Source organism: Clarias gariepinus, chromosome 4 (assembly GCF_024256425.1).
Source record: "Clarias gariepinus isolate MV-2021 ecotype Netherlands chromosome 4, CGAR_prim_01v2, whole genome shotgun sequence".
Lineage (NCBI taxonomy): Eukaryota > Metazoa > Chordata > Actinopteri > Siluriformes > Clariidae > Clarias > Clarias gariepinus.
Genome location: NC_071103.1, coordinates 3,512,421 through 3,535,230, shown reverse-complemented (window position 1 = coordinate 3,535,230; position 22,810 = coordinate 3,512,421). Strand labels below are relative to the sequence as shown.

General features: G+C 39.8%; 1 protein-coding gene across 1 annotated transcript in view; it reads right to left on the bottom strand.

The window, feature by feature from the left end:
- agap3 (ArfGAP with GTPase domain, ankyrin repeat and PH domain 3) overlaps positions 1-16,375 on the bottom strand; it is a 128,129-nt gene extending 111,754 nt beyond the window's left edge. The window contains exon 1 of the mRNA XM_053494235.1: positions 15,553-16,375. Coding sequence (XP_053350210.1) covers positions 15,553-15,922 — 370 coding nt within the window. The 5' untranslated portion in view covers positions 15,923-16,375. The remainder of the gene's footprint in view (positions 1-15,552) is intronic.
- Positions 16,376-22,810: the final 6,435 nt, after the last annotated feature.

The window sequence follows — 22,810 nt, the reverse complement described above, 5'->3', positions numbered from 1 at the left end:
GCGCTGCAATTAATTAATCGTGCATTACACCACAGCGCTGTTATATTCTCTGATCTGTTTGGTGATGATTTTTCTTTTTCCACCTACACTGGAAGCTCGGATTGTGAGTAACGAGGTTTGCAAGTGTTCCACAAGACGAGCAAAGATTTTTTAAATAAATTTTAACTTGGAAAATGAACAAGTCTTGGTTTACGAGTACCGAATATTATGTATTACGCGTACGCTTTTTGTTTAGACGCAGAGCGTCACGTGATCACAACGGAGCCAACGTTTTTTCTCTCTCTTGCGCTGCGAAATTGTGGGTAATCGTCTCCCCTGCTGGGTCTTAGTGCTCGTCTCTTACTGGTATAACCAACATCTGTGCGTGCGTGTACTGTTTACCATAACACTGACCACAGTTTTTCAGTTTATTATACTCAACCGAAATGCAAAGCACAATTTTCTAGAAGTTTACTCATTCATCGTAATACAATATGGTTTCTATAGAAACAGCTAACACAGTAACTCTTAATGACGGGCACACTACATGAACTGATTCTTAAAAGTCTTCCATAAGGATAAGTTTTATTAAAATCGATGGAAGGAGTCTCCGGTGCAAGCACTTCGAAACAGCCAGACATGAAGCTGTAACTCAAGAAGGTCTTCAGGGCAGACAGACATATTGACCTTGAAAAGTGCTTGACCTTTCAAAATAACATAATGGAGTTTTCAAAGAGAGGATTAAGATATCCACGTTGCGGCTCTCTCTCGGAGATTCGGAAAAGTCTCAGGTCTTTTGGGAAGATTAGGAGGAAAGCATGTGAATTTCTTGAAACTGGAGCTGGCCCCAATGCTGAACGTAGCACTTTCCGTGCCAGCTCCACACACACACACACACACAGAGTTGCTTTCTCCGACTCCTGGGCGTAAAGTTGTCCCCCTCTCTACCTCCACACTCATCACAAACAGTTAAAAAGGGGAAAGAGCTGACACAAGTGGCTTCTCTAATTCAGAACGACGGAGCGCATCATCCCTCCACGTCCTATAACTGCACGAGAATACACTGCGTCTGAAAAGCGGGCGTCAGCAGCCGACGCAGAGAAAGTCGGAATGATTGAAAGCACAATAACGCTTTCATCAATTGTTCCGTTTTTTTTTTTTTTAAATAAAGGGACTGATGCAACGGAATACAAATAGAGGAAAGAATACACGGTGAAACGTCGGCTGATACGGACCAGCTCAGCATTTCTCAAGCGTCCGGTCATTGTCAGATTTGCAATTACAGCAATGTTCACCAAAAATGGAAAGGTTTCTGTGAACGAATCAAGTCGACGGGTGCCCGCTCAAACACAGTACTGCTGCTCTAACAGCACCATATGGCTCCTAAATATCATAACTGAGGCGTCCCATAGCCTCAATAAATTATCTCATGGTCTCTGTATTATCTCATGGCCACTACATGCTACTTCCACTTAGCATCTGATTTTTTTTTTTATAGCCTCAGTGTAATATCTCGTGGTACTAAGTATTATCTTATGGCCACAGTATGTAATCTATGTGCTCTTATACATTTCCTCCTAGTATCAGTATACTATTTCATGGTTTCAGCATTATAATATTATTTCTCTCATTGTCTCAGTATTATCTCATGGCTACCTTATGTTTTCGAATTTGTTTCCAAAATGCATCTCATGGTCTCAGTATTATTTCCTAGTCACAGTATGTAATTTGTTTGGCTTCTATATATTCCCTCATAACCTCAATATATTATCTCATGGTCTCAGTATTATCTCGTGGCCACAATATGTAATTTACACAGCTTCTATATATTCCCTCATAGACTCAGTATTTATGTTCTTCTCATAACCTCAGTGAAGTATCTCATTGTCTAAATATGGCCATAATACAGTATGTCATTCACATGGCTTTTATATATACTCTTATAGCCTCAGTATATTATCTCATGGTCTTGATATTATCTCATGGCTACCGAATGTTATCTATGGGGCTACTAAATATCTTGCCATCATCTCAGGGTAATATCTTATGGCTGCACAGTAAGTAATCTATGTGCTTCTACATATTCCCTCATAGCCTCAGTATATTATTTTATGGATCTCAGTATTATCTCATGGCCACCATACACCATTTACACAGCTTCTATATATTATCTCATAGATCCAGTCTATTATTTATCTCATGGTCTCAGTATTATCTCATGGCTACTAGATGTTATTTATGGAGCTTCTAAATATCTTGTAATCACCTCAGTGGAATATTTCATGTTCTTGGTGTTATCTCATATCCACAACATGTATTGTATTACGATGAATGAGTTGCTTCAGAATATTTTTCTCATACCCTCTGTGTAGTATCTCACTACTATCCCATTGCCATAATATGTATTTATATGGCTTTTATATATACTCTTATAGCCTCAGTATATTATCTCATAGTCTTAATATTATCTCATGGTTACCAATCTATGTGGCTCGTGAATATCTTGTCATCACCTCAGTATGCTATCTCATGGTCGCAGTATTCTCTCATGCCCACCATATGTAATATACCTACAGTAGCATCTCTCATGGCCTCAGTGTAATATCTCATTGAGTATTATCTCAAAGCCACCATATGATATACATGTAGCTTCTTTATATTCCCTCATAGCTCTAGTATGTTATCTCATGATCATGTGGCCTCTATGTTTTATTTTGTGATGTCAGTAAATTATCTCATAGTCACCAAATGTCATCTCTGAGGTTTTTATGTAACATCTCAAACCTTCAATAGATCTTCACCCACCACATTGTCTCTTGACCTACTAACTCACAGGCTCGAAAAACCAACACGTGGACATCTTATTAAAGAGAGAAGAAAAAAAAAAAAAAAGGTCACCACCACCTCAGCAGCTTTGCACAAAAGCCCAGCAGCTGTGTTTCAGCACAACAGGATAAACTTCAGACCAAAGCAAAGCTGCAAAAAAAAAAAAAAAAAAATCTAGTGCAGTTAAGGAAAACCACCAACATTTAGCCTTTAACAGGATGAACACACTTCTCGGTGACGAACATCAGATCATCAGCTGATCAGTACCTGGGCCGCAAAGCACAAGCGTCAACTGATTAAAGTGTTAAATGACACGACAAAAGAGAGACAGATGATGGCAGATCTCTGTGTTGTCATCTAAAGAGCTCCAGCATCATCTGCAGCATCCAGATGACCTTCCTCTTCCAACGTCGCCATAGTAACCGCTCTTTTAAACTCAAGAGAAAAATGAAAAACTGCGTGTGTTCATAATCCACGTGAAAGATATCCACAGCTTTTCCTTTCACTTAAGGCCCGCATGTGGTGGCGGTGTCCGTAAAACAGGGGTGGAGGTCGGGGTGAGTGCAGGGGGAGGGGGGGGGGGTTTGGTGATTCTCGTTGCGGTAAATCCACGTCCGGATGAGAAGTCGGAAAAACCAACCACGGGTGAATTTTGGCAGCGAGCGTCCTTATGTAATGCGCCGTCTTGCATACGAAGCCGTGAAACAAGCTGCGCGCGAGAGATGAGAAGCAGCATCCAAGCAACATGACCTTCTCCCTGGTTCTTGTGTAATCGGCTTATGCAAAAGGCCTTTTCCTTTCACATGTACAAACAAAATCTCTCACACTAATGATATCTTCACTATTAATAAAGCGAGTGAATTATTAGCTCTTAAGATTCCCTGTCAGGTGTATAAAAGTGTGTTTTGTTTTGTACACGCTTGCCATAGTGAGATCAAAGCACGGCTGATTTACATTTTGCGACGCCCACAACGATGCCATAAGAGGCAAAAGTGACGGGATGACAAATAAATAATCATTTTAAAAATAAGGATTTGTTTTATATCGCATTCTTTCAGACCATTAATATAAAAAGGATTCAGCTTTTTACTTAAATTAGTGCAGCACTTTAAAATGTGATTTAAGTACAGTATATATTAAATGTCGCAGCCAATTGTCTAGATATTTTCCAAAGCAGTTACATTTTTACAAATATTTAATTTCTTTATGCATTTTTATAAAAAAAACTTATATATTATATATATATATATATATATATATATATATATAGATAGATAGATAGATAGATATATAGATAGATAGATATATTCCATATAAATTCCATAATTTTCTTTTGATTAAAACTGCTTTGTGACAATGACCTTTGTTAAAAACACTATACAAATAGAATTTTATTAAAATTGTTATTAATATTATTTTTATTGCATTGCATTTAGGACAGAGACGAATTAAGTACTAGACTAGTACTATGCTTGCTCATTTTTATCTACGAACAACAAAAACATGAAGCATCAGTGAGGAGAAAAAAAGAAAAAAACTAGTGTACATGGTTTATCTACAGGGGTAGTTCAATGCTTAAGGCAGTGGACTACGGTTCAGAAGGTCCCAGGTTTAAATCCCACCACCACCTAGTTGCCCGTGTTGGGCCCTTGAGCGAGGCTCCGTTAACACTCAACTGCTCAGATGTATAATAAGATAAAAATGTAAGTCGCTCTAGATGAGGGCGTCTGCCAAATGCCTAAATGTAAATATACAGTAGGTCATATATTCGTGCTAGAGTTTTTATTCATACAAAGAGCTCCTATTCTGCGACGTTTCTTCCGTCCGCCGTTCCAGCGTTTTCTTGAATCAACCTGCGTAACACAAGAATTCTCTGAAAAGCAGATGAATGGAAACCCCACGCGACCCTGTTCCCGCTGTTCCTCTCGCACTCGTGCCTTTCAGCGCCAAAGTAAGACCACATGGTCCTCCGTGTGTGTGTGGAACAGATGAAGAGGAAGGGGGGGAGAAGAGGAGGGGAAAGAAAAAAAAGGCGGGAAAGAAAGAAGGGGGTGGCTTTTTGCCACGGGGTCACGCTGCTCCGTGGAGCTTTCGGGAAACACAGGAAGTGGTGATGTAAACAGCGTGATCACGTTTCAGCCACCGGCTCTTTTCCACCGGTCCGTGATCGGATCCTTCGGGATTCAGTCTTGACTGTGATGCTATCCGTGTCCTGTTGCTAACCAAAAAAATATTTTAGCAGATTTGAAAAAAAAAAAAAAATATTAAATTAAAAGGGGGAAAAAAAAAAACAGTAATGTAAAAGCATGAGGGTGACGTCATAAAACATCCGAAATAGTTCCGCACACTAGTTGGAAAAATAAAAGACTGTATCGCTGGAGCGAAGGCACAAACACATACTGTGGCTAAAGTTCAACCCCTCAAAGCCAGACCACGCTCCTCCACTCCCACCTCAAAAGCAATCTGGTGCATCTGATATCATGTCGTGCTACATTATTATTATTATTATCATCATCATCATCAGTATCACTTATTTCATAACATGACGTGGGATACTGTGTGGTGTAGTAGAGCAAACACTCAAACAAGTAAAAGTCACTCGACACCCATGCGACGCCCACAAACTTCCTCAGAGAGAGAAAGAGAGAGAGAGAATCAACCTTCAGGATTTTCAGCTACTACTGTACGTCTCATGAAAAGATGCAAACTGCCTCAGAAGCATCGTGTTTATGACGTCATGACGATATCCAGGTTTGCTGTCGTGCTGTTAGCAAAGCAGCGGTGTTGCGATGAAAAAGACGGTGAAAGCTTTAGTGCGAACTGAGATGAAATTGTAAGCTTCCAATCAATTGTGTAAGTGTTACTAAGTAAGTCCAAGATGAACGACAATGTGTTTAATTAGTCAGAGCAATTCGTTTATAGGATTTGGAGATTTTTGTTCAATAGAATAACACAAACCAGCTAGTTCTTGGTATAGCTGCGTTATTTCCTCACAAGCTTAAAAAAAAAGAAATAAAAAAAAGTCATGTGACCAAGAAACGAGGTTTGCTTATACCCTCTTAAAGACTTTCCCATGGTTAGTTTTTTCTAAATATCCATCATACAAATGTGTTAATTAACAGTCACCTCAAAAAAGTCCATTAAAATATAAACCTATTAACATGATGATATTTGGTTACTAAGATTTTTTTTTTTTAAAGCCCCCCAAACCGACCCCCTTCATCCATTCCTAAATGGAACATGAATCAGCAACTTATTCAGATGAATAGTACCGATTTTATTTTAGTCCTCTCCGCATGGTGTACGAGACAGGCTCTAATCTCCATTTATAAAAACCCATTACCAGAAAAAAAAAGAAAAAAAATGGAAAACATGAACTTGCAGGTGAAAAAGTAGCAGATGAACTTAAACATCCTTGAAAAAAAAAAAAAATCATGACCTGCCCCTGTTCCATACTCTGAACTAAGACGTTCAATTTCATTACCTTGAACAAAGCACGGATGGTTCAATTAGTTGATGGCTTGACGCTACATCCCCAGCTTCTCGTATTTAAAGAGCTACTGGAAGTCCAGACCATCAGCAGCTTCCAGGAAGACACAGGAAGCCTCATAAAAAATAAAGAAAAAATTCCAGATATCAATAATCACAACCAAAGGTAGCCCACTAATGGTCATGGGCTACAGTCCTGAAGGTCAAATTCCAGTGTGGATGTAAACAATCCCTACAGTAACTCCTGTAACTGCTCACTCGTATCCCGTCTCAATGTCACTTTGGATAAAAGCGTCACATGGTCACGTGTAACAAATGTGATCCAGACTTATGATTTTTGGAAGGACTTCCATGTTGGATCTGCGACGCCAGATATCCATATGTCCAATTCATATACAGTGAAAGAGGGTAAATTTGAACGTGAACGTGTCCGTCTCTGTCTCCGTGCCAAGGAGATCCAGGGTTCCAGGCATGTTTGGCTCCGAGCTCTCCCAAACCTCTTCTCATCATGTCATTGGCCATCTGTTGCTCAGCAGCCCTGCTGATCCTGACGACGAGCTCCGGCGCACTGCTCCAGATGCCTATCCGGCGTTTCTTCCCTTAGCTCCAGAGACATTGCGTCATCTGGCTCTGACTTCGCCAAATCTCCAGCATGACCTTCCAGATGCCTCCGTCACACCACTACAGCAGGTGTGTGGTTTTGTTTTTTTTCCTTCCCCTATCCAAGCATGTAGTTTAATTGATCACCTTACGCTGGAATGCCTTGAAAATGTCCTCAAAAGCGAAAGAGTTCCATAAATCTGTTTGCGTCATAGATTTATGGAACCATTTTGATCGAGAACGCGCGGCGAGTTATTGATTTATGCCTTACATTCCACACTGAGCCAAGGATTCTTCTTAGATTAACGAGGTTCGTATTCGCTCAAGCTGTTAATGGAGTAAAATGAATTGCATTAAGCCACGCCCACAAAACAACATAAAGGGCAAAGCTTAAAAAGATCTGAGAAATGTCAAAAAATCATCCGAGAGGGCGTTTCCACGTTAAGAACTCCAGCCCATTTTCGAGCGCACTCTTCCCCACAACATTTGGATGAAACCTAATTGTACCTGACCATGGACATGGACCACTGTTTAGAAGGTGATGTCATCTGTGCCATGCCTGCCAATCTCGTCCTCTGACCTACACGGCCACAGCTGAGGAAGTAGGAAGGAATTTTAATGTTTGTTTTTCCAAAACAGCAGTAATATTAGTCATAGTGTGAAGACTGACTCGTCTAATTTTAGTTTTTTTCGGTGGTTCAGCTGGTTATTGCCACCTGCTGTATCGGAGAGTGACAATTCACAATTTTAATCAAGAACAAACAAATCACTTCATGTGACCCCTCACAAAGTCTACTTTCCTTCAAGGCACCCATATGAATTAATAAATTTTTTTGTGTATTAAGTTTTTGTCGAACTTTATTAAAATCCTGCGCAAATGTAACAATTACAAATTGCCTGCAGTAACTCCTCGCTAATTATATAATTTGACGCATTAGCGAGGCTCGTTCCACAAAATGCATCGGCGTCCCGCTTGATAAACGAGGCCAAGGGACAGAAGATTATTTATCTTTCGGAAGGGAAATGGAAATGACTGCTGGATGACAACACAAAAGGTCTCATTAGTGTAATATTAGTCTAACCATCACTACTAATTGCTGGACAAATGTCACCTTCAAAGCAGCGCTAATATCGTTCAATCCCCACGGCGAAGCAAAAAGGACACGCGTGCTCTCTAAAGACGAGGGGGGAAGGACGACCCGTCGGGCGAATTTAGAGAGAGCCTTTGTTTTGCTGTTACAATGGCCTACTTTCTTTTCTTCGTTCAGGGAATAACATCTGATTTTTGTCGCCGCGGCGCAAAGCGACGGCAGGAACCGCCTCACGCGTGGCCCGCCACGCAACCTTTCAAACTCTGTCCTTCTCAGAAGCGCGATTACGGTCACAGGTCAGCTCCAAAAGTTGTCCTCATTTGCATAACTTGTGAATGGCGTCTTAAATCGAAGCGGTGATTGACAGCAAGGCGAGCAATCCTAACACATCTCAACAAAAGGCCTTTATGGGAGAGGCACGTGCTGTCAAATATATCCCCCCCCCCCAAAAAAAAAGAGAACGCTAATTTCTATGACAAGCAGACCATGGATCAGGAGGCCTTTTTTTCCCCCTATCTTGCACAGCTGGAACACGTTTGAAATCATTCGTAGATATAAACGCGCAAACATACGCAAACGTTTTCTGACCGTCGGTGAGGAGTACAGTACGAGTCGTGATGTTTAATTATATCCAAGGATAAAAAGGCAGAGTTTTTTAGGATTGACGCGGTGGCTCTGATAAACGAGTGCACACACCATCATCCTTGCACCGCCAGGGTTTGGGTTCGATTCCCGCCTCTGTGTGCATGGAGGTTACATGTTCTTCCTGTGTTTGGTGGGTTTCTTCCGGGTACTCCGGTTTCCTACCACAGTTCAAAGACATTCAGGTTAGGCTAATTGGCATCCCCAAATTGCTTGTAGTGTGTGAGTGTATATGTGTGTGTGCCCTGTGATAGATTGGCACCCTGTCCAGGGTGTACCCCGTCTCTGCCCCAATCCTCCTGGGATAGGCTCCAGGTCCCCCGCGACCCTGAATACAGGATAAAGCGGTATAGAAGATGAGTGAGTGAGTGAGTGAGTAGAGCACCAGCCAAGATTTTACTAATGGGCGTGGCTTCCAGGCAAGTTCCAGCAAAACACGTAGACAAACCGTTCCAGGATTTAAAAGTCGATAAGCCAAATCATAAAACATGAGCAAACACTTTTGTTCTTTGTTTTGTTTTGGTACAATGACACGCACATTAGTACGAGGGCCGTTCTAGTCAAACCTGGGACTCGTGATGAAATTCCTCAAGAATGAAGCCGTAAAATTTATTGACATTTACAGAAGACTTCGAGCACGGTACGGTGATGAGACTCTTAGAAACATCTAAAATGCTGCAAACATTTTATAGGAGGTGGTATGTCCGTGACCGGAGGTCCTGGAGCACACTGCAGTCGTTTCTGTGAACGTTCCGTGTCTGATCCTTGAAGATCTGTGTGACGTGTACACAAACTCATTCACCAACACCACGTGTGCATTACAGGAAGTCGGCAGAGAGTTACTACCACGTCCCCCATACAGTCCTGACCTCTCACTTCTAGACATTTCCACTTGTTTGAAAATACCATTAAAGGAGTTCCTGGGAGGCCGGTGTTTCGGGTATGAGCTATGGCTTACTGAGCGTACTGAGAAAACCTTTTACCGTGATGGTATTAAAGCACCAGTGACACACTGGGATAAGTGCATTAGTGTAGCTGGGGATTATATAAAGAAATAAAGGAGGTTTTTACTCTCATTCTGTGCAATCAAAAGTCCTGGATTGACTTAAACACGCCTCACATTGACGTGCCAACGGGGGGGGGGGGGGGGGGAATAAATAAATAAAAATTATAAAACAGTGTGAACTGTACAGTTTCTAATCTACATATTCATCATGTAAAAGTCTGACAATGTGTTTATAATAAACTGACAAAAATGGAAGGATTTATGCAAAAACTGGGAGAATAAACTATTTCTTCATGCTAATCAGTTCTGCAGCTTACACACACACACACACACACACACACACATGCAGGCTTAGCTTTTGCGAATACATTCTCGTTCTGTTTCTCCAACACACACCAGTAAATATCTTTCCAGCAGAACGCATTATCGAGACCATGGTGTAAACTGGGGCGTATATATTCGTTTGTCACGCGTAACAGTCTCTCCGAAACACACCCGGACGACTTGCAAACGAAGCCGCGCAATCACATCTCCCTTTTTTTTTTTTATTTCTGTTCTTCATCTTCAGCAAAACTACGAGCCTTCGGTTTCTAAGCAACAGGCAGCACCGAGCTTTAATGCAGAACCACAGCAAAAGTCTGCAGTCCAGGCGTACAGGTGGGTGTGTGTGTGTGTGTGTGAGATGGTGTATGCATGCATACAATACACACACACATACACAAAACCACTGTTCCAGCTCCACAAGGTTTGCTGCAGTGAAGAGTGCTGCATAGATTCTCTCTTCAGACTTTTTTTTTCTCTCCCTCTCTCTTCACTTTGACGCATTAAATGGCAGTTCAGAGCCACATGAGAATGCAGCACGAGCACACGCTTCGTTCATTTGGTTGTTGTTTTTAAATCAGAAACCAATCCGTGTGCAAATCATTTGAGGGCAAGATAAATTTAAATAAAAAAAAATGTATTGAATTGAAAAAATTAAAACAAAGACGAAGTGCACACAACTGGGGAGGAGAAATGGATCAGAGAATCCAGTTGTGCAAAGCGATACGTGACGTTAATGACAAAACAGTGTGCATGCTAATATCGCAAGCGTTTAGTTCCTTGTTTTTTTGGTGACATTCCGACGGTGTGTAATCCGGCACTCGCTCTCGATAAGCTCTCCGTCTAAATCATCGTGAGTGTAATGATTATTGACGCAAACATAACCTTTAAACGCTAGTTAAGTTCAGGAGTCTTTATTGACTACGAGACTTTTAATAACCTCGGCACACCGAGTCAACGGAGAAATTTCCAGAAGTCCACATACGTCAGTGCGTGTCTGATTACAGCACGTGTGGACAAAAGATGAAGGCCTGAGTCAAGAGCGAACCTTCAGGGCATTGTGGGCGGGGGATCCATGTAGACTCATCGTGCTCTCGTCCAACACACATTCATTTATGACAAAAATGTCAACAACAAAAAAAAAAGACTAAATTTAGTATTAAGTGACGAAAAAAAGTGAAACAATCATCTTTACCTGGCTTCTTATCAACGTTCCTGATTCTTTATTGAGGTCCAACTTTGACAATAATGACATCATGACGTTACGTTGCTCGTCATGTTACTCCTGAAATAATTCAGGTTGCTGCTTCACTGCTATCTGCTTGCACTGAAGACTCCTTCCAAGCTGTTACTATGGCAACAAGAACATATTGCGCATTTTGCACCTGCGCCTATCCACACCTTCTTCTCAATCAGAAAGGCGAACTGGACAGCACAAAGCAGATCCAGTTGAACCCAACACCCATTTATTCATACCGATAACCGGAGACGGCATTAGGAATAGACAGAACGCCCCACCCCAATCTTCAGGGAAGGAACAATGGGAATTTGGACAGGTCGAGTACACTGTGTAAAACGTATTTTAGAAAATGAACAGAGAGAAAAGAAAGAAAAGTGTTCGATGGGTTTGTTAAGAGCGACTGGACTAGAAAGTAGGACTTAAACTCGGACTCCAATGGCTTCCCATAATCGCAATGCGGTTACCCGGCTGTGTGGGATAACGGCACGGATAATAAGATGACTGAGGAAACATCACCAGGTGATGTTCTTCACCAAGTTTCATTATAAAAAGCTTCTAGAAGGAAGTTTGGATAGAAACCAAAGCCATGTGCTCGAGCGACCTTCAAGGGAAACTAATAGTCTAAGCCTCCAGGTTATTCATTTTCCAATCTGAGGATTCGGGCTCGAGTCCCGTCGTCAGAAGGTTGCCATGCCCCTGTAGTTCCCAGCCACTGCATGCAGTCGGTCGCTTGTTTCAGAGGTTTTAATTTAACTATCGTTAAATTTTAATGTTTAAGATTTTATAAAACTGCATAATCTGTTTCCTCTAACCAGTTTATCACGCATTTCTTAATTTCAAGCACGTCACAAGTAAACCCCAGGGGTGTTTTAAAACTTTGATTAATCACAGTTTATGTGATTAACTAGATTTATTTTTAATTGATTGATTGACAACAATTTTTCATATAAAAACAAGATATAAAACCATCACATTTAATGATCTAATCCTCTGCTGAGGTCAGTCAACCAACCCTTGAGTCGTTACTGCCTTGGTCAGGTTTGTGACGTGCCACCACAAGAAACGTCTTTTAAATCTACACAAGGATGATCTAATCTTACACCTCTTGCTTTTTGGAAGGGGATCACCAGATCTGCAACTTTTATTTGATGTGGAACGAGTTTATTTTGTTTTTCATTCCCAAAACACCATTCCTAAGGCAACCCCTTCCAGGCTTTGGACAACTGGCTGCAGTCGGTTCCTTTCCTGGCTTTTTAAAAAAAAGGAACAAACAGTTCTAGGTTGAAAGCAGTCAAGTTCAACCTTCATGAAAGGTCAGGATTCTAATTTCTCAGCAGGTGTTGATTAGTTTTCTACAATCGTAGCCATGAGAGTAGCGCTTACATTTTGTGAAAGGGCAGAATTTCCCCTTTTGGTTGGTAAAAAGTAGAAACTTATTGAAATAAAGTAGAAATGCAGATGTTCACAAAACAAAAGCAATACTACTATTGTAATATTGCGCTATTTTCAATAAGAACAGACTAACAGTTACTGTTGTCTCTTCTTAAAAAACAAACAAACAAAAAAAAAAACAGAGACTCCTTTCAAAAGAATACATCACCACATCAAAAATTACACACATTTGTCTTTAAATCTAGTGCATCCACCATACAAGCTGTGTGCTATACAATGGATTGGGAAAATGTGCACAGATTAACATTTAAATTAACCCTTTGTTGCACAATCACTTTTCCTTACAATGGATTTTGGCATAATTGCAGTAACGTTAGCACCCACAACAAGAACTACTCTTATAAACAGATAAAAAAAGATGCCATATCAGTCAATAATCAGAAATGGTCTTATCATAAGTCTTTAAAATGTTTTAAAGCAAAATGATCCACCTTGGCGTTGTATCAGGAACCCTGCTACACCACCAGCATGTTGATTATTTTCCCATATATTCCCGCCTTAAGTATGAGGATTAGAAGTATAACAGTGTTGACACGAACGTTACCGATTTCCAGTCTGTCAAGGGATAAACAGGAGCCGAATTAGATAAAGTGCCACTTGAACAGCAGTCAGATGCGTGCATGTTGTATCATGAACAAAAATGGCACAAAGGGTCATGTGTAGTCTAAACAATTCCTTTACAAACCTTCTGCTCTTCAGACGCGCGAATAAAGACCTTGAGTGCGTCATTAGAATTTACTCCCTCAGTATTCTCGACTCTGATTGGTCAGAAGGCGGCGATTCGTTTCCTTCTAGAATGTTAGCGCTTCTAGCGTAGACGTAAGTTCAAGACGTTGAAGAAGCAGGTCAGGGAAGATCTGCTCACAGCTGCTGGAGCGTCAACATTTACCGTAACTAAAATGGATGGAAAAACATGAACCTGCCATTCCTTTATGCTTCAGGGAGTAGTCTGTCTGTGTGTGTGTGTGTGTGGCTGATGTTATTGGAAAACAATTAGCTGTGAAAGACTGATAAGAGTAATTCTGCTTAATCCCTCAGCCTTAACAGCATCCTCACAAAACTTTCCTTCCCTCCAATCCTTGTGTTACTAAATAACGTAGTGTGAAAATGCCTGCGGTTTTTAACCAATTTTGGAAGAAACTGTCCACTTCACACCCTCTCCATGTGGCCTCCGTTGACCAGTGCTAAGTTACCAAAATAAAACCGTCATAATGCGGCCTAGAACGTCACTAGAGAAACGAGTAGGTTTAAGGGATTCCTAAACACGGCACTCTTCTGTGTCCACCTACAGGAAAAAAAATCAGTTTGGTGATGTAGTGCGATTCTATTGTGGGGCAATTCATGTATCGCCACACTGACTCCAAAATATTCCATATATTTTTTTTATTATTTTGTGTTCATCTTTGTGTTTGAGGTGGTAAAAATTACAGTTCCTCTATGAACCAACAGGTGGCGCACGCTCAATTATTTACTCCTTGGCAGGCAGTACAGCATCCTGTGTGGTTTATTTGAAAATGTAGGAAAATCTGAGAAAAAAATACTGAACTGGAATACTTATAAAGCCATGATACCTAGAAAATTGCAATATAATATTGCGATAATTTCATATCGGGAGGTCCCTGCAAGTCCCATCTTTACGCTACAGGCAACAAAACAGGGAAACTCATAATCGTCCTTCGGTTAGAAAAGTTAGAACTAAGTACTGACTAGATCATGACTACTATATGGTCCTCATTCTTAATGCTGAAATATCACAGGAACCTGGGTGTGGATCTTGACCAGCAACATTTTTTACACCATAAAAGTGTGTCCATTGATGCACTGCTTCTACCTTCACCGCGGTGATAAAGTCTTTGTTTTGTACAAGCAGAGCTTGAATTGAGATTTCCTCCATTCTAAGGAAATCTGTAGTTCCTGCCAAAGCGGACCAATCCGTTGACTTATACAGTCCAATGTTTCTTCAGTCCTTTACTTCTTAAGTAATTCCCTGTTTTGTTGTATCGCATCATATACAACCTGCTGCGAAATGTGTCTGAAGACATTAAGAAGAAAAGGGTATGTAGCTAATCATGGCGCCTTGCTAGTATACTACAGTAGCTACAAATACCTTCTACAATTTTTCATTAAAACAAAACAAAAACAAACAAAAAAAAACTCCTGGTGTTCATCTGCTATTTTGTCCTGAATGGACATGTAGCCATCGTTAACATAGGACAACATTGTGGGCGTGGTCAAGCTTTTTGTAGCAATAGTAACAAATATCTACCCTCTAGAGTATGAAAATTTGCTTGGTTTTGGTTTACATGCACTGGGATTTCAGGTCGCTTCATTGGCAGACTAACAAAGCTCTCGCGATATAAACTCGCTTAACACACCAACGATCTGTACCAAGCTTTAGTCTTGCCAACAGCGGAGAAACATAACGGAAAACAAACGTAGGTAGAATAAAGAGCGGTGGCTTTATCGCTCGCTAGTGTGAACGCAGGATTACTGGGAGGAATCAGGATCGGGTGTCGACTCCTGTGTGTGTGTGTGTGTGTGTGTGATTTGTCGTTTCCATCACAATATTTGGTCCGATGCTGAACAGGATCACGTGGTTCGATGTTCTGTGGTTTCACTTCGTCCTGCATGTGGGAAGTCCTGCGTTGTTTACCGCCTTTCCAACGAAATGTTTTTATTGTTCAGAGTAAATAAATATCGCGATACTCGAGCGCGTCAGTGATTAACCATAAACACACTCGTGTCTGGAAAGTGTGTGATCGAGCGGTGTCTTGGTGCACAGATGTGAAGCGATGAATGAATGAATGAATGAATAAAGCCACAAATTGATCCAACAATTATTCAATTAATTAACTGATCACTCGCGGTGATGTGGTGATGCGGAGGTCTCGTGATCACCGGCTTACCTTCGATGGAGATGACGTGCTCGCGGATCTGGTTCTGCAGCGCGAGGTCGTCGATGCGCTCGATCAGGTCGTAGATGGCGTAGATGTTCGGGTGCACGGACTCGAAGCGGTGGATCTCGGCTCGGATCGCCGCCGAGTTCGACAGGACGAACTGCGAGCCCGAAGCGCCGGACTGAGCCGCGGGGCCCGACGCCGTCCCCGAGCCGAACTGGCCCGGCCCGGAGCTGCCCGATGATCCGGAACCGAACTGAGACGCCATGGGTTGCGGGACGGGGACCGGGACCGGAGCTGGGACCGCACCCGGGGCGGGCATGGCCGGCTGCGACGGCGGCGAGATGCCCGAGACCGGGACGCTGGACTGGTAATTCATCACGCGCAGGAGGCGGAGGAGGAGGAGGAGGACTAGGCTAACGTGCTCGGTTGTTGTGAGGAATAACGGGGAGGATTTGTGGCTGGAACGGCGCTGTACGCTGCGGTGCTCTGATGCATCAACGCTCGGTCTCCGCCTGCAACGATCCGCGCTTCATATTACCCGAACCTGGGGCATTGTTCATTCCCCCCGGACACACACACACACAACACAAACACACACACACCCGTTTTCTGCTCTGTTCTGCCGCGGATTGTCCTTGTGTCGCCTCGCCCACCGCACACGCCTTTGATCCTCGTGCCTATTTAAAAAAAAAATCTCTTTTGTTACCAAAATCTGTTACTTTGTTTCTCAGGTCGAGCCGCACAGCGCGTGCGGATCCACGGACTGCGGCGTTTGTGCGCTGAAGAACTCAGAAACCCTCATAAAGCCTTTCTCTCTCTCCCTCTCTCTCTCTCTTTCCTTTTTTTTTTTTTTTCCTTGCTTTGGGTCCGCCCAGCGTGCCCACCTCCGCGCGCGCGGTGACGTCACGGAGCGCGTAGTTGCTGGACGGATGGATGGAGGGATGGAAGGGTAGGAGGGATGGAGGGATGGGGGAGGGAGTAACGCGATTGGACGTCCTTGTGGCCAGGGGATCAGACTCATCACGTTTGCCATGTTATTATGCAACCGTGTGTCGGATTTCTCTCCCTCTTCTTCCCTCTCTCTTTCTCTCTCTCTCTCATACACACACACACTCCGGAATAAAGAGCATTTAGTCAGCATGTTGTGGATCCAGGCTTTGATGCCAGCTTTACACAGTTTCCACTTGAACATGTCATACTTTAAACCACTGAAATGACTGCATCTGGAACAAACCTCTCAGTCGCTCAGCGCTGACACTGGAGACTCCTTCCATAAAATGTCCAAAAAACTGCCTATATAGCACAGACATATTTTGAAGGCAAGCTAAAAAAAACGCTTTACGGTACCACAGGAAGATTGTTGTCGCAAAATGTATTATTTCTATACCGCAGCAGTGATTTTAGCACCAAAGACAAATGAAAGAATGAGATTTTTTTACTTGTATGCAAATTAGCTAAGATGCAATAAAGCGTCAAATCCAAATGATTGTTTTTTTTTTTATCTCCGTCTCTTTGTTTGATACGAGTAAGTGCTTTTCTTTTCTTTTCCTGTGATATGTGTTTACGTGATCGCAATCTGAATTGGCTGCTTTCTCTAACAGCTCTGTAAGCTTCATCACTCAGCCGTGCACAGAAAGGAAGGAAGGAAGGAAGTTTTTTTTTTTTTATCCCTAACAGGCACTGATTACAACTTCCTTCAACTGAAGGTTGAGAGGAACAAATCTCTGCGGTGAAGAGTTGGAGTGCCCACTTGACAAATTAATGAAGAGGGCCGAGGCTTTAGTGCACCGAGTTTGGATAACTTCCTTAAAATTTATAGGGACAATTCCATTTCAGGTGTTTTACGTTATAGGGGTGTACAGAGATGCTAGCTTCCAAAAAAATCACATCATCATAAACAAATGATAAGGAAACTAAATTGTATGGGGGAAAGAATTCATATGTGGGAAAACAAATAGTGCAAAACTATATTGTTAAAATTAAGAAGTCTAAAAATTTGAAGTGAAAACAAACAAATTATATAAAAAAAGATATGGGGGGAAAATGTAGAAAAAAAGCCTTCTTAAAATAAACAGGCCATGGGGAAAAACACTTTGTATAAATAAAATGAAAATGAAATCATGTAAAAATACATTTTGGGCAACTTCCTTAAAATTTGCAGGGTCAGTTTCATTTCAGCTGTGTACCAAAGTGTACTGGGATGCTAGCTTACTGACTCGCTCTTAAAGCAGTATAAACATCTTGCATATTTAGATTCACAATGCCATGGCAATGTTACTAAAACCTGTGACTTACTCAGAGCTATCTGTAAATCCTGACAGTTATCACTAATAATATGTATTTTCCCCATTACAGTATTAATAACTATTGTAATCATGCTAGCAGTAACAGTGGCAACTGTAAACTGTGACATCAAACATCCCAAAAAAAAAACACTAACCAACAAATTAGCCTAGAAGTGCTAGGCATATCATCAACATCTTGAATATGTTTGAGATATTTTGAAGTTACACATAGATTTTAATTATAAACTTTTATGGCCAAATTTTCATCAAAGATCTGTTCTGATGATTTACATCAAAAACTGCTGAATCATCGTCTCAATGATGAAACAAAACCGCCTCCCTTTGCCCAGTTTCTCTCTACATCTATAACTGTGTTAGCGTAGACGCCTTAAGCAGAGTGTTCAGCTGCCCTCTTTAACAGAGTGAGGATAAAAACTCATTAAACTTTATTCATTAAACGATAAGACAATGAAAGAGCTTGGCCCACTTTCACACTGTATAATTCCACCTTTTCAGCTTTTCTAACTTACTTACTGCATCAGCACTGCAACTCGCTTATCACCTTACGTCAAAAGTATAAAGCTTTATATATACAGTATATAATTATAATATATATACCGTATATATGTATATATATACAGATTTTCAAGCCTTGTAAAAATTAAAATACCTGTAAAATAAATAAATAATTGTAACCCCAAAAAAGGGGTCACGTAAAATCACGTAAAAAAGAAGTATGTAAGAATTCCATGGGAAAATTAACAAATAGTTTAACATTACATGTGAGAATTAACACATTGTGTAAAAATCATGTGAAAATTAATAAATTGTTCAAATAAAAATCTGTCTCTTTCAAAAAGGAAGAAAATCAAAAAATGTAATAAAATTAATTGTTTAAAAAGACAAGTGAAAGTTAATGGCTCATAATAAAAAAAAACCACACTCAGAAATCACATTGAAATAAACTAATTGTGTAAAAATTACATGAGAAAGACTTGCATAAGACTTGTGTAAGAACCACATTAAAAAGGATTCATATAACAAAGTCAAATTTAAAAATAAATTAATTGCATCTAAAAAGGCTTATGTGTCAAATAATCAAATCATACAAATCACCTGAATATAAATGACTTAATGTAAAAAAATAAAAAATATGTAAAAATTGTAAAAAAAAAAAAAAAAAGAATAAAAATTATGTGTTAAATAAACAAATTGCTCAAACAGTTGCATGTAAAAATAATACAATATAATGGAAAAATTATTTGAACATAACCACATTTATATGTTTCAATTAATTAAAAGTGTGTCAAAAATCAAATGTGGAAAAAAATAATTACGCTTAACAAAAGTCACGAGTGAAAGTGAATAAATTGTGTAAAAATCACAGATGACAAAAAAGTAGAAATCATACCAAAATAAAGTAAGATAATAAACTACATGTAAGAAAAATTATGTAAAAATAGGAAAATTGTGTAAAGAAAAATGCATCTAAACATAATTTGTGTAAAAAAAAAAGACATGTATCAAAATGTATACATGTATACAATATCAAAATAAACAAATTATATGAAAATCCTGTGAAAACTAAAATGGTTAGGGGGAAAAATACGGTGAAAATAAATGACTTAACTGAGTCATTTAGTCATTAATAAATGACTAAATTTTATATCTTTTGGGAATGACATGTTAAAAATGAAGAAATCTCAGGTGAAAAGAAACATTTTTTAAATATATATATCAATTTTATAAATATATGTGGAAAATAAAACTCACATTGACATAAACAAGTCATCTAAAAAACCATGTGGAAAAAGAAAAAAATAAGTTAATTTTTTTTAATCATGTAAAAAAATAGGGGGGGGGTTATCATGTATACATTTTTGTATGAAATACTGTGAGAATAAACTAATTGTGTCTAAAGTGAATCTTGTAAAAACATTAATATAGATAAATTAATTAATATAATTAATTAATATAGCTTAACACAATATTCAAATTCAAATTTTATTTGTCACATACACAGTCATACACAGTACGATATGCAGTGAAACGCTTGTACGACCGTCGGTGACCTTAAAAAGAAAATAAAAACTATATATAAGGAATAAATATTAATAAAAATAAATAAAATACAAAAGAAAATAAATGTAACTAGTAAAATAAACAAACTGTACAAACAAGGGCATAATAAAAATATTACAAAATATAGAAATATAAGAATATAGGGGGAATATATATATAAAAAATTAAACATTTTTAAAAAGTTTTAAAGTGGCATTAAAATGTTTTAAAGTGGCAAAGTGTCATGTGCAAAATGGCAGAGGTCATCCTAATGTAATCCTACAAAAAAAGTTGAATGAATAATAAGATGAATGAAATCACCAAAAAAGATCAATATTTTACAACTGAAGGTTTTCCTTCTCCTCTTATTCCACATGCACACCTGCCATGTTGTACAGTATAGTCTCAGTTTTAACCAAATTCTGGATCTAATCCCATGTACATCACATAAAGTGAGAAACAGCGCCGCTTGTGGCCGTGGAGAGAAGCACTTCAGGGCTTTTTGAAAAGAATTTGGTTTCCATCTGCTGGTGAAGTTCCAGCATGTTATTCCTGGAGGAGTTCAGAACCAGAACATTCAGTGCCTTGTATGCGATGAACGTGAACTGCATCTTAATAATGAATTTGCCCTCAGATACACAATGTGTTGTTTTTCCAGACTAGAGGAACACATAAGGCGTGGACTGTCTGTCTATCTGTCTGCCTGTCTGTCTAAATTGGATATCCTCTATCCATCTGAGTGTCTTCTCAATCCTGTGAACATTTCCACATTTTGCAGTTTTACAACTTGTGTGACTTGCATAAATATTAACCCCCCACCCCCTGGGTCACCAGTTGGTAGAACTACATTTGGCTGCAATTTCAGCTGCAAGTCTTCAGAGATATGTCCCAATCAGCATTGCACATCTGGATCCTGATATTGTTGCCCATTATTTTTGGCAAAATTGATCAAGCTCTGTCAAATTGGATAGAGGCCACTGGTAAACAGCATTAAAGAAGAAGAAGAAGAAGAAGAAAAACAATTTTTGCTACATAATTGGAATGAGGTCTGGTCTGGACTGGCAGGCTCTGCAATAAAGTCGGTGGCAGAGAACTTTCTTTGTAGGATTACATTAGGATGGCCTCTAGTCTCCCAGTCCATTCACACAACGTTATGCTACCACCACTAGCCACCACTAACCTTCACTTTAAGGTTTGGTGTTGAATAGTGGGGATTTCCAGGATTTCAATAATCTTCATGATACTGTTTGATTTTGTATGTTTGTGTAGATAATAGGCCAAAATAACATAGTGTATCCTTGTGGACACCTGACCATCACTCGCATATGCACTTGTTGGACATTTTATTTCTGCCAAATGTCCTCCATTCTTCTGGGAAGGCTTACCACTAGGGTTTGGGACATGGCTGTGGGGATTTGGAACAGGGTCAAGCAGATTTCATCCCAAAAGTTGAGTAGAGGTCACCAGTGGGGTTGAGTTCAGTTAGCGCTGTGTGCAGGACACTTGAGTTCTTCTACTTCAGCCTTGTCTCCATGGAACTCGTTATGTGAACATGCTGGAACAGGTTTGGGACTTTTATTTACTGTTAAGGGAAACCTTAATGCCACTGCATGCAAAGACACTCTGCAAAATTCTGATGGAGAACTGTACAGGGCTGTAGAGGTCGGATGTCCACATCCTTTTGGCCATATAGTGTAATTCAGGGGTTTCACAAAGGTTTCATACAAATAATATTTTATTTGTAACTTATTTTAGAAAATAATTTGTGGTTTATTAGAGGGCATACACTACTGTGTGTATGTGTGTGTTAGCCTCTATTTTCATGTTCCTTTTTATCCTAACAGATGGTCCCTTTGGCACTTGGCTATAGGATGGACAGCTCCTTGGGCGAGAGAGGGAAATATACAATCGGCAGGGTTTTCCTTTTGGCACAAAGCTTCTAGTTCACCAGCTGCTCATAGTGCATCTCTCTGTTTCCTCATTTTTTCTTTATTTCTCTCTCTCTCTCTCTCTCTCTCTCTCTCTATTCATGATTTATTGCACAACACAACAGACAGCTGCAAAAATGCAAATAAAAACCAAATTAGATGATAAAATGATAAAACATTACACTTGCAGTCTGGAGAGACTTTTCATGTCAAAACTGTGGATTGTTTTAAAACTTTTAATTTGACAGCTTATGATATTGCTGTATACTATTTTGAGATTATCATCAAATACAAATTCAAACAAAGTAACTTATATATTTGTGACATGAAGGTAGAAGGTAGAAACCTCATGTCAAGGTCTTATGCGTGAGGATATTGAGTAACAGTTGAAAGGTTTAACATACAGATGCGTTGGATGGTACAACTTGTAATGGCCATTCTAGCAAATATTAGGAACTAGTTAGTTTCTCAAATGCTAAATTCAGATCAACCAATGATGACCGTTGAGGACTTCACAATATTGTATTGCATGTGGCACTGGAGCACTGGCGCAGGTAATCCTTCTGTAAGAAAAATGATTGACAGCTTGCCCTAGCTTGACCAGGACACACAACTCTTTGCTAACGTGGTTTCTGCTTGTCGTTAAGTGTAAAGCAAGTCCTACATGATGTATGCAAATAAACCATGTCTTGTTTGTTCCTAAATCTTTTTACACTTGTTTACCAAATATTCATGGACAAGAGGACTCAAGCAGTCAATTTGGTTTGTTTGGTACCCTTAAGATCATTGCAAACTGGTTTCAAGTTTGAGTTTCACATAGGACCTGTCTGTCTTAAACAAACATTGATCTCCAATCTAGTCTCTCATACCTTCATGACCTCTGGTACACGTCACATAAGTGGGATCCGCTTACCAACAATGAAGGGTAACAAGTTATGAGATATTTTACATTAAAAACATCGTTCATTGAATGCCGACTGTATCCATTAT